The following is a 13,054-nucleotide window of genomic DNA, read 5'->3' on the forward strand; positions in this document are numbered from 1 at the left end:
GAAAAAGGCAACAAAACAAAGCCGGAATAATAAACAAGCACAAAGGACAAAGACAACGTCGGCCTGGTTGACCTGGTCTGCTCGTTGGCAGCCATAAAATAAAAAAAAAAAAGAGAAAACTTATTGAGTACGGCCGCAATCAAGGTTAATTGATTTTTAAAGCCAGCTTGGTTGCCAGGCTGCCGTAGGTTGATGGGCAGGGTGGGTGGCGGTTGCTGGGCGCTTAAATAATAAAATTTGCTGCACTGCAAAACGGCAGCTCTGCGTGTTGGCCCCAAACGGCTGTTGTGGCTGTCAAAAAGCAGCCATAATCCATGTTACGGCCCACGCTAACTGCCATAATCGTCAGCGTTGGCCACTGGGCTGCACCATAAATACAACACACACAATTATATATATACATGCATATGTATGTATATGTATACAGTGAAAACTCGGTCGTGTGTTGGGTCTGCTCCAGACCGGTGTCCACATAGGGCATGAGTGTTGCCTGATATACATAGGGAACACTCTTTAATGTGCATACAGTGAAAGCTCCCAACACGGACAGCTCATATAACCGAACAAATTTCGTCGCCACAAGCTCTGCATAATTTGTTTCACACAAAATGCACATAAACCTGCATTTAAATAAAAATAACATTTTTCAAAGCAATAAAAACAGTACAACTCACAGGCAAGAATTGTCTTAGGTCAGAAGCTTTTTTAAAGCGAAAAATTTCGTAAAATTTAAGTATCTTGGTCATTTTAATATTTACCCTAAATTGTTTGTTACGCTTAGCCCTTGTCGATTATGTTTTTAAAACTGTTTATTTTTATGAAATAATCATTTTTATAAACAAAATGCTTAATCGGTAATCCTAATCTAAACTTTAAAACACAGCCAGAAGCGACTTTTTACAATCTAATGCAATTTCTTTAATTTTATTAGAAATTATTTAATTGATTGGCGATTATGTAAGTCGCTAATTTTCATTGGAGCAAAAAATGGTAGCAAGAACAAATATTTAAAAAATTATTATAATTAAAAATTGTTGCATTAATTGCAAAATGTTCGCATCGTGTTAGCTTAAAAATGCAATTGCCTTACATTTTTCAACTTTTAGCGGCTGTCAATTATTATATTAAAAATTAATCAATTAATTAGCGATTATGTAAATCGCAAATCTGTTCTCAAAGCAATAATATTGCACCAAAATATTTAAACTATCAAAAAAAATGTAATGTTGCGTTTGAAAAGGAAAAAGTGTGAAGTTAAAGGGTTGTGATATTTTAAAAATTCAACAGATTATATTTTTTTATGTTTATAAAGTAAAACTACAATTTTTTTGTATTTGTTTAACTTAACTTGTTTTAGGCTTTACAATTGAAATAGTATGTAACTCTCCCATCTTCCATAATTTGGGTTTGACTTTGTGTGTCCGATTATAACAGCGTTCACTGTATATGTTTAATTTTCAACTCTCGAGGTGTGCGCGACGGCTATCGAAAGTGCATTCACACCAGTCTCTGCCGTACGCGTGTGTATTTGTGTGTGTGTGTATGCCATGCACTTGGCGCTCTACTTGAGAATCTGCCTGGCCACAAAAGTAATAAACCACGAAATGGTATTCAAAATGGCTGGCAATAAAATCCACCGGCAGCAGCGGCAAGAGCAGCAGCAGCAGCCCGCAGGACTCCGGCCAAGTTGGCCAAAAGTCGAGCCAATGGCAATTAACTCGAGTGCATTTTCGGGGGCTTTACGAGCGGCAACAACAATGGCTAGCCAGCGGCAATTGCAACTGTGCCGCACTTTGCGCAAATTCCAGTTAGATGGGTTATTTAAAACTGTAATTAAGTCGTCGCATGTGTGTGCACGCCTGCGTGTGTGTGTGTGTGTGTGAGGGGGGAACCGGAAATGCAAAGAGCGCATGCAAATCGATTTTCAGCCACGAAACTTTGACTTGGCATTAATGCATTTCATCTATTGCCATTGCGGCCACGAAATGATTACGTCCCACTGTTCAGACTTTCTAATGGGCCTCTGTGGTCTCCGCAAACGATGCTTCATTGTCCTATTTCTATTTTTCTGCCACCCTTTTTTTTTATTGGTTTCAACTGTTTAATCTTTGATTGAACAAGAAAATAGCAAGTGGGTGTTAATGCCGGGCAGATTGCTACCTCCCATCATCTTTTATTATCCAGCTGTTTGTGTACACAGAGCGAAAAACTTAAATATTTCGTAATTGAAGTAGAATATTTCGAACTTTATTTATAACTAAAGAAAATATTTTATTCAAAATCTTAATATCTTAATTTGAGGATGTTCAAATTGAGTATAAAAATGATGAAAAAAAATTTTTCATCTAAAATATAAACGAAAAATTATAAAATCAATAAAATAAAAATTAAAGAAAGAAAGTTAACACTTAATAATAAAAAAAAAAATAATAATTAAAAAAAAAAAAATTAAATACTAAAAAAGCATCAACGACAACAAAATTGAAAAATACAAATAGAACACAACTTTTGATGAATATTATGTATTGTGACTACATTTCAATGTAATGGGAGATTACTCAAATTTTTGACGAATAAAGTTTATTGTATTTCAGTTTTGAAAAGTTAAGTTTTAATTTCTTGAAAATATAAGAAGTCTTCATACTCCATTTTCCATTAATCGTTTGTTTATGAGCTTTGTTATAAGGGAAATATTTTTGGTATAAATAGTCTGTAGAGCCGGAGATATTTTCTTGTAAGCGTTGCCCTATTTTGTGATATAACTACACAAAGTAACAGAAACCTTTTCCACACTGCAACGCCATAGCCAGCTATAAAAAACTGTAATCTAACTTAGAATAAAAAAGCAGAAAAACTAATAATTCGGCTAAACAAAACTGAAAAACCTTTAGAACAATATATGAATTCATTTCTTTGGATCATGCTAAACTTTGGCGAAAATCAACAATCAACGGAAAGAAAAACAAATGGCCAACCTACCAAGATGAAAGTTTTATTTTGAATTTATTGCCAAATTTATTGGGCAACACTGCATAAATTTGAACTTGGCCATCATGGAGGAGTTTACGTTTTATATGTGTATGCGAATTTTCCCTTCCTTTTTTTTCTCTTTGTTTTCAAATATGTATATATATATAGATATGTATATTCATATGCTACAAATTATATAGTAAAAGCAAAGAAGAAGCGCCAGCGTAAAGTAAACAAAACAAAAAACACCAGCGGCAACAATGTGCGGAATGATGCCAACAAATGTCAACACTGCGAGAAAGGGGCTGTTGTCCCTCACTGTAATGGCATGGTGAGGAGGGGGGAAATTTGGGAAAAACTGTTGTTGGCAATAACAAAAGAAATTTACAGATATTACACAGCATGGCTCCATAATAATACCAATACACACATGAAAGAAGCAGGGGGAAGAAAAAAAACAAAAGAGGCAGTAAAACCATTTGCATATGGCTGTGTGTGTGTTTGTGTGTGTGTGAGCATTGTGTATTGTGTATGAGGGCGTGAACAGCTCTTTTTTCATTCATATTTCTCGACCGCGCGCGTTTCTGTTTGTTTTCTTTTTGTCGAGCGAACCAATTTAAAATTTGTTGCCAGTTTTGCCGAATTCCATTGCATACTTTTTGGCGCTTCAGTTACATGCGCCTGATAGATAGCGCCCACTCGCTCTAGCTTTATCGCACTCCATTTTTTTTTCTGTTTTGTTTTTATTTTTTGTTGTGGCAGAAGCACATAATTTGATACGGGCTGCCAGTCACAGTCCCAAGCAATTTCCACCTGCCTAATATGGCAAAAGTTGCGCCAGTTACGGGCACCACAAACACCAGGACACGCAGCAGCTGAGGGCCTTTGTACACGCCCTCATAGTTTACCGACTTTTGTCTGGCGCTGCATAATTGAAGTCAACAGTCTTTTTTTGCGTACCACACCCGCCAGGCAGAGGTGGGGGACATGTGTTTAAACTGTCAAAAAAGAAAAAAAGAAGCAACAACAAAAAAAAATACCATCAGCCAGACGAAGCCGCCAGGATATGGACAGGGACACGCTCTGACACATATTGTCATAAAATTATTCAATGGTTATTGTCAACGTCATCAACTCACACACACACACCCGCACACACACACACACACACACAGTGTTAAAAGTTTTTGGACCCTTATTTTGTAGCGTTTCCTTCCCCCGTGCAGCCCTTTTGCAATTTTTTTGAATAGCATTTCGTAAGCGTTGCAAAATAAAAAGGCAAAAACATTAAATGGCAATATGAGAAGCCCCTTTATGCATACACACACACATATACATTGGATTAAGGTGGGGAGCGTGATCCTTCCAACATATGCGTTTAGACCTTGGGCGTTGCCAAAAACGTAATTACTTGGCCATGTCCAGAAGGTCTTCGAGGGATTTGCGCGCTCGTTTTGTTTAAATAACGTGGCTCATTCATTCGAGCAGAAGATAAAGTGCTACCAATTAACGCAAAATAAATAAAACTCAACTAATTGTTGGAAAAAACAAAAAAACAAACACAGAGCTTGAGAGTGGGACAAAGTGGGCGTGCGGACAAAAGAAATGAACGAGCATCAGTCTGAGCTGAGGTTGGACCCAAGGCAAACTCTTCAAAATGGACAGACGCGAACGTCTGTCCAGTCCGGACACTTGGCCACAAACCGACGACAGTCAACATTTCTGCAACTGCCACAATGTTGTCGTGTCTACGTTTTTCCTGCCAGCGTGCGCGCTTGGCCCACTTCTATTTTCCTTTTTCCCTTCTTTACAATTTTTACTGCTCGAACGTTTTCCTTTTTCTTTCTCTTATTTTTTTTATTTTTTTATTTTTTTTTTTTTTGCTGCCTTTCGCTTTAGCTCATTGTGCAAACTTGGCATTATTGTTTCCTAAGGCTAACAACAAGAAAACACAACGTCAACCGAGCGCCTAGCCCGGGTCATGCCAAGTCACTTTTGGCTAAAACCGGAGAGGACGGAACAGCCTGGCCAATCCGCACCTTGCCTTATCGCTGCTGCTGCTGCTGCTGCTGTTGTTGTTCCCTTTTGTTGACTAGTCGGCGTTGCTCTATTGTTTACGTAGACGCCAAATTAAAATCAGCTGCGACGTCTGAGATTCAGCGTTTAAAACTACTTGGCATACCCTGTACATTTTAATTGTGATGGCTCTTTTAATGTTCTGCAAATGTATATAACAGTCGCAGGAGCTCGGGAAATGTAAGTTTATTGCAGTGCCATATTTTTGGCATATTCGTACCTCGACATGTCTGTGTTCCCGAGGAGTAGTCTCTATTTAATATGGATAGCAAGGGGAAAACAATATTTGATATAAGGGCGCTTCTCCTCTATGTCAGAAAGTCTTTCTTGTCTTCTTTATTCTTCCTCGTCTCGCTTTGGTATAAAGGTCTTTCTGTATCTCTCTCTCTCTCTCTCTCTCTCTCTTTAGGTATCTTTATCTATCTATCGGTATCTCTCTCTCTCTGTCTCCTTATCTCTCTCCTTATCTTCATGTATCTATCTTTTTCTCTTTTATCCCTGCCTCCCTCTCCCTGTCTCTTCATTGTATAAATGCTCTACTTGTCTCGAGGTATGTCACATGTCATATTACCCATAAATGTATTTCATTAAGCAATTTTTGTTTGTTTTTTATTTTTATACAAAAGATAGGTCATCTCCCAGTCGAACATTCTCTACAAACGCATTAATGCTTATGTTAACATTTTTTTTTTTTTGTCGAGTGCGTAAATCGTTGAACTGCGCCTTTTGTTTACATATTCGCGAATATATATTTAATTAGGCTAATTAGGGAACGTGCTCTGAGCCAGAAAGCGGCTTAAGCTCGGCTTTGGAGGGGCGTGGCTTAATTTATGCGCCGCATGGGTTACTGCATTTCAACAATAATTAAAAATGTCTGCCTGGTCAACACATGTCGCAGCTCACAGCATAAGGTGCGGCGAGGGCATAGCATTGGTAGAGTGGTAGAGGGGGAGGGGCGGCAAAAGACGCCTCGTGATAAGCATAAGAAATATGAGCACCGGATATAAATTGTGTCAGCGGCAAAATGATAAAAAACCACTTAAAGGCGCAAACAATACTCTCTGCTGCCAGGCAGCCGGCACAATGACAAACCGCTCGACTAACCGCAAGCGCAGCAAAAGCAAGAGGGCAACAACAACAACAGGAGCAACACAAATGGCGACAAGAACGGAAACAACAAAAGGACACAACTTGTGCTGTCTGTGCACAGAGGGTCCTGTCTTTGCTTTTACCAAGTCATTTGCGGCACTTGGCGTCTGGTCTGTTGCTGCTTTGCAGTTGTTTCTTTGGATGGGGAACCACCTTCAGCTCCATTTCCACCACCTCCGACCCTCGGACGGACATTAAGAAATACAATAAAAAGCGGCAAAGATAGCACGTCAGGCTTTTTAATGCGCAAAATTGCAAACGTTGCCAGCTCGAGCTGCGAAAATAATGCGAAACGGAAGAAATTAGTTGCGTGCAAATTTATGCTCAAAGGTTTTCGGTCAGCCTGGCATACAGGAAAAGGGTCATTTTGTAGACGCGTGAAATTTCAGACCCCTTCCAGACCCTGTCCACATTCCACAAAGCCGCAGCTACTTTTCAACATTTTCTAACGATTCTTTTTTATCGGCCTAGCAATGCGACAGACTTAGGGTGGCGGGGGAGCCAGGGGGCAGGGGCCACCATCATCAAATGCCGCAGTTATAAAACGTTTAAATTGAAAAATGTGCTAAATTGAGCAGCCATTTTTATTATGCATTTAACTTGAGGTCCTACAACAGACACGGTTTAGGCTGGAAGAACCATTCGAATAGTTCCTTTAACATTTTAATAGAAACATGCAAGGCCGACTGTCATATATTTTTCTTTCCTTTGGCCACAAGCTATATAATTAACTTTGGGCCTTAGAGTCCGATCTGTGGGTAAATATTGCAAGGTTCTACATGCTGTTGAAAGAAAAGCGAGATATATTCAAAAAGTGAAATACGTTTAATCTATATAAACTATACGACTTAGAGTTAAAAAAAACCTTGTCTACAAATCGACTTTGATCGATATTATGGACAAAAGAAATGCTTTCTTTAAGTTAAATTTCAAGTCTGTTTCGGAGATCTAAGACAAACATAACTATAATGTAGTCTTTTGCCAGATCAACCTAAATATACTTTATATACTCCTTTGCCCTTTCCACACACTTGCAAAAAATCATTATACTCTTTTCACACATTCTCATAGGCTTTTTCATATATTATTAAAACATTTTTTCACTCAATAAGGTATTTTATTTATATTGAAAGGTAAAATAGTATTACTACTTAAAATTTCTTTGTTCATATGCAAAAAGGAAATATTCGACTGTGCACATTTGCATATTCTTTAATTGAAATGAATTTTTGTGAAAGTAAACAGTGAAAATGTATATTTACAGGAAATGTTAACAAATACAAACATTTTGAAACAAATTAACAACGATTAAGACCGACTCAGCAATGCTCTATAACAATCAAACAAGGTTCAAAAGAAGCTTTGCAGATCGAAGGGTCAGTGCAGTAAAATATTGGCATGTTACACTCGATCGCAAACTAAAAGGAGGATAGGTTCCATAACCCGAAGCCAGTATACTCTTTGAGGTATTGCGGACAGAGTATACAAATAAAACATTTGCTCAATATTTTAATGCCGCAAAAAATTCCATTAAATGGAATAAAGTCGATAGATTCCAGCCACGTGCGGCAACCGTAACAGTCCCTAAAACAGCCTCTAAAGGAGAACCTAAAGCAGCTCCTATACCAAAATACTGCAAAGCGCATTTAAATTTACGACCTTTTGCGAAAGGCAACTTATCGCCAATACGTACTTATAGAAATGTACATTATTATATATATTTTTGTGCAATTATTATTCAAAAATAACAAAAATATATTTTTTTACTTGATATCTTTCAATTTGTTCTCTTTTGCTTCCTGCAGCTTTGATGTGCGCGGGCGGCCCTTTGAGAAGGCACTCTACTGGTCAGATACCAATTCATTTGGGCCACGTGCGTATTTTGTTACCGGACAGCAGCCAGCGAAATTATCTGTGGAAAATATACAGCTGGATGATGAGGGCGTAAGTAATACCCAACCCTGCTGTGACCCACTCCACCCCTAAGCTGTCCCGACCCCATAAAGTATGCTTTATTATTTTTGCTGCCTTTTCTGCTCTAATGTTTTTCGGGCTTTTGTCAACAGGTTTATCGCTGTCGCGTGGACTTTCAGAACTCGCCAACGCGCAATCATAGAATTAATTTAACGGTCATTGGTAAGCTAGCCACAACGGCAACTGCAAATGCAATATAAGATACGAATATGCCACCCAACAAAAAAAAAAAAACAACAAAAAAACACCTCTTCTCTTCGCAGTTCCTCCGCATCAGATACTCGTGTATGATGCCTCAGGCCGAGATGTGGCTGGCGCTGTGGGTCCATTGCTCGAGGGCGATAATATTGTGTTGACATGTGAAGTGCGTGGCGGTAAGTAAATCATGATAAACGACACAGACACGACACACACAGACACACGCACAGTCAGCTACTTAAATGTAGCACTCAGACAAAAGGCTATCAAGCAAGGCTGACAAGCAATGCCACACGCAACATTGCCCCAGTGTTGCCCGGCCGTGAGTCTATTTAAAGAATTAAAGATGAGGCACCGCAGATAGGTACACACGCGCACACACGCTGCCCACAGCCCAGGGCCTGCGTTTGAGACGCAGTCGAAGCATGGCCTAAGTCGTCGTAAATAATAAAAATAAATGTATGTCAGAGTCTGCGGTGACAGTGTCGACGAGGCGCCGGCCAGACAGTAACTGCTGCTGCTGCTGCGGCTGCGGCTGCGGCTGTCATTGCCACTTTAGTTTGAAAAATGCAACAATTTTCTAGCGTCTGGCTTTTGTCGCAGCGTCGCCTGTGTGTGACCTGTAGGCATATGCGGCATCGTAAATCTTTAAAAAGGTCCCAAGGTGAAACGACTGCGTTCATGGGCGTAAGTTTTTGGTTTTCTATACCCTGACCCAATTGCAAATGGACAGAAGGGTATAATGTTGCGTATAAAAGCATGTAACAGATGGAGGAAAGCATATCCATATTCTAGCTCCTTATTAATATACGAGTCGATTTAGACATGTCGGTTCGTCCGTAAAAAGTCAATGATCTCGAGAACTATTCGACCTAAAGACATGAAATGTTAAACGTAGCTTCTTATATTAAACATGCATATATAGATTCTCCTACTTTATCGATAACTTGCCTCGGTTTCGAGATATCGATAAAAACCAATGTCGATATCATATTTTTGAGCATATCTCGGGACTTGCAAGATGATTTTGTATTCTTATAGGGGGCATCTCCTAGTCGGATACGTCTGTCTAAAGTACTCTTACTTAATTTTTGTATTTTTTACACTGTTTGCGGGCAAGTGTGAAAAATTTGTACAAGTTGCACGCTTCACTAAAGCTGCTCGCAAGGGCTCCAGTTGAAGGTTTGCCGCTTGGCTGGCAAAGGCTCTGCTGCTTCGCCGACTGCCCTGACACGAACATTATAAATCATTAAGTTTTTGACAACAATATTATTTTTTTTTTGGGGTGGGGGAATGCCCACCAGACGAACGCCAGATGAATATTCTATAGATTCAAAGGGGGTATTCGTCTGATGCAGCTTAAAGCGCTGGCACGCCCATTTGGGTCTAGGTTTCAAGCAAAGCTTAAGAAGAAGAGCCTGCTTGGTGTCGATTCAATCAATTTACAATTTAATCAACCAAAATTGCGCATACGCCCCGTATGGCAGCGCAGCTTTAACGTGTGGGTTGCTTTAATGATTTGCACTAGCTGCTGACGCTGTACACTCAGAGAAATTGGTTTCGAAGTTGTTCGTAAAGCAAGCAAATAATTAAAATTCATTTTTATTTTTCAGTTATGCTGATCTTTTATATAATTGTAATAGGGCTTTGGCATTATTATTTCCAAATTTTTCAAAATAATACAAACTTCCCAGCTTGAGACGTGACAGGTTTTCAGTTACAGTAAAAATTGTCTAAATGGAATTTTGTTCCAATTGAGAATTCTTCTTCTACATTCTTGAAATAGGAATTACTAAATATTTTTACTACTTATATACCGAACACAATTATATATATATACTGAATGTTTTTCGACCAAGTTTCTTTTTGCTTTGGTTAGAACAAATGTCTTTGGTGTTATTTATTTTCGGCCAGTGTACCACATCCGTGCCTCGCAAATCCTTGCTTTGAACTACTCAAATAGTTAGCTATGGCTTTGTGCAACTGAATGTAACACACCGCCAGCTCCTGGTGCCACATGCTGCCGCCTGCCCCCGTAAGCCCCGCCTCCGCCCGCCCGCCCGCTGCTGTTTACGTGCAGCACTCTGCATGTAAAGGATTTTGGTTTGGTTGTGTGACTCGAAGCTTTGGCATTTGCTGCCGTGTGGTTTGTTTTGGTTTTGGCAATGCGTCACGTACTCAAACGCGCCGGCTGCTTTGATTAGCCGCAGTGCAGAGTGTAGCTACCAGCGGGTAACAGTTGGGGGGGTGGGAGCGAGGGGCAACGACTCTAACAACTCCGACGACATTTGCTATTTTGACACCTGCTGGGCGACGCCTTGGCTGTAGCCTGACTACGGCAGCTCGCCTGTGATTTGTATGCAACATTTTGTTGCCAGCCCCCCCGGCGCAGCTGGCAGCTGGCAGCTCGCAAATGCATATTTCATTTTCCAGCTGCAGCTGGCACCGCGCTGAGCGCTTAGGCAAATTAACTAATATTAGCTGCTAGGCGCTTGCCACATGCTGTGGGAGCAGGGCAAAGGCCAGAGGTTAAGCGCATGCAAATCTTGATGTGGTTTTTATTATTGCTCCCCCTAATCATTTCCCAGGTGGGCGCCGAGCGGGCGCAGCATCATAAACGGCAAACGCCAAATTGCTTTATCAACTTTTATTAACTTCGACTAATAGCAATTAATACCAGCAATAAAAAGCTAATCTAAGCGCACACACATAAAAACCCCGATCTTCAAGCTATTTTTATGGCCATGCAGGCTATGCATAATTTGATGGTCCAGCTGAAACGCAGTTGCCCAACCAATTGTCGACAACCTTAAGTATGGCTTAGCAGCGCGCTGTCTTCATTACTGAAGGGATTACCAGGGACTGAAGGGGGCGAGGGGGTACTGGCACATACATGCGAGTATAATGCGAGCAGCTAAATGCCACAAGGCAACTGTTATTTGTCTATTATCCCTGCATACTTTTCGTGCCACATTCATGGCCATTGTGTGTCTTGACTTGGCTTATTGTCGCCAATGTCCTCGCTGCGTATCCTTTGCAATCAGCAAACATTTGGGCACCAAATTCCCCAAACTGGCGTCCACCATACACACACACACAAACACACATTCGACAAACAGCTACTTGTGTGGCCCCCCCTTCTTCCAAGCCTGTCTTGTCTGCTTGTTCCTATTGTTGCTCATTTCCGCCACATTCACTTGGCTGACTTAATGGCCAAGCTGCAGCTCAGCAACAGCCCCGCCCACCATACAGCTGCCCTTCCCTTAGCGTCCCCTCACAGCCACCCCGCCATCTAATGTTTCGGGGCACTTAAACGGATTAAAAATATTTTGTGCATTTGATATGTGAGCCAGCGGATGAAATGCTTTTACTTAAGGGTGCCAGCTTTAGACGTGAAGAGAAAAAATAAAAAAAGAAAAGGTTGGAGAATTTCGATTACTTTTGCCAGACAGAGAGTGAAATTAAAGAAAGCAGATACTTGGCTAGATAAAACACGACTACAGAAATGCCTAACGTGTATATATTAATTATATCTATAAAGGTTATATTTAGTAATCTCTCTCACTTATAAGTTAGTGAGAATTAAATGATGACACTTAAGTTAAATAACAACAAAGTTCTATTATACTTTAAACACCTCGGTGCTAACAAAATCAGCTACGTGAATTCGTTGCAAATATATATATTTTTTTGTCAAAAATAATTCTGTTTTAATTTATTAAATTTTCCCATAAGAATCATTCTTTATAGTGCTTTGATCCCTATTCTACTCAGTCATTTATTCAGGCCAAACATTATCGTATATGCAGAATTAGCTCGACAAAAGAATATCTATATATAGAAAGAATCCTTTGTAAATATTTTAAAAATATATTTTTATTTCAGCAAGTGTATTTAAACTTCGACTTGCCAAAGGGTTAATGTAATGCTCTCTATCATTCCCATTCGCTTTTACTGTAACAGAGAGTGAAATTAAAGAAAGCAAAAGATAATTTGAAAACAAACAGAGAGCACTCGAGCTTATATCAATAATAGAAAATTTTATATTAATGGTTAATAACGATGATAATGCGATTAAAATCGATTTATGGAGAATTCTCTTTTATTCCTCGCAATAAGAATAAATGCTAGCAGATTAGTTAGAAATAGAAAAACAAATTTAGTTTGATTTAATATACTTATAAGATATTTTTGGTGATAATAAAAGACAGAAGAGTCAAATTGTCAAAATATATAACTGACCATAAAATCAACCATATGCAAAAAGTTAACAATAATAAGTTATTAACAGACAACATATGTAGAAACACAAAACACATTCGATTATTTTTTAAATTTTTAACATTTTATATACGTGAAAAATAATGTTTTTTTAATGCATATATTTAGTGTTTTTTTTTTCTTGACCTCTCAAATTCGAAAAGCAATTTGTCTGCCCTTTTTTTTGGCTTATTTAACATTCTGGCATTGGCGTTTGTCTATCCAAAGTTTTGAGGGTTGATAGGGTCAGTTCGTACGGATGCTGGACTTTGGTGGGAGGGGGGAGGGTGGTGGTGGGGGGTGGATCCACAACTTTGCTAGTTAAGCTGGCTAAGCCTTTTTTAAAAGCCTTGGGTACACATTGCTAAATGCGCATTATCATTAAAATGTGTAAAGTTCTTTTCGGCCATAAATTTTGCGAATGCGG

General features: G+C 39.3%; 1 protein-coding gene across 1 annotated transcript in view; it reads left to right on the top strand.

Moving 5' to 3' along the window:
- Nucleotides 1-13,054, top strand: part of side-III (sidestep III) — a 107,940-nt gene that overhangs the window by 69,489 nt on the left and 25,397 nt on the right. Inside the window, 3 exon segments of the mRNA XM_032439087.2 lie at nt 8,001-8,139; nt 8,262-8,331; nt 8,433-8,543. Coding sequence (XP_032294978.1) covers nt 8,001-8,139; nt 8,262-8,331; nt 8,433-8,543 — 320 coding nt within the window.

The sequence above is a fragment of the Drosophila virilis genome, chromosome 2 (genome assembly GCF_030788295.1).
Source record: "Drosophila virilis strain 15010-1051.87 chromosome 2, Dvir_AGI_RSII-ME, whole genome shotgun sequence".
Classification (NCBI taxonomy): domain Eukaryota; kingdom Metazoa; phylum Arthropoda; class Insecta; order Diptera; family Drosophilidae; genus Drosophila; species Drosophila virilis.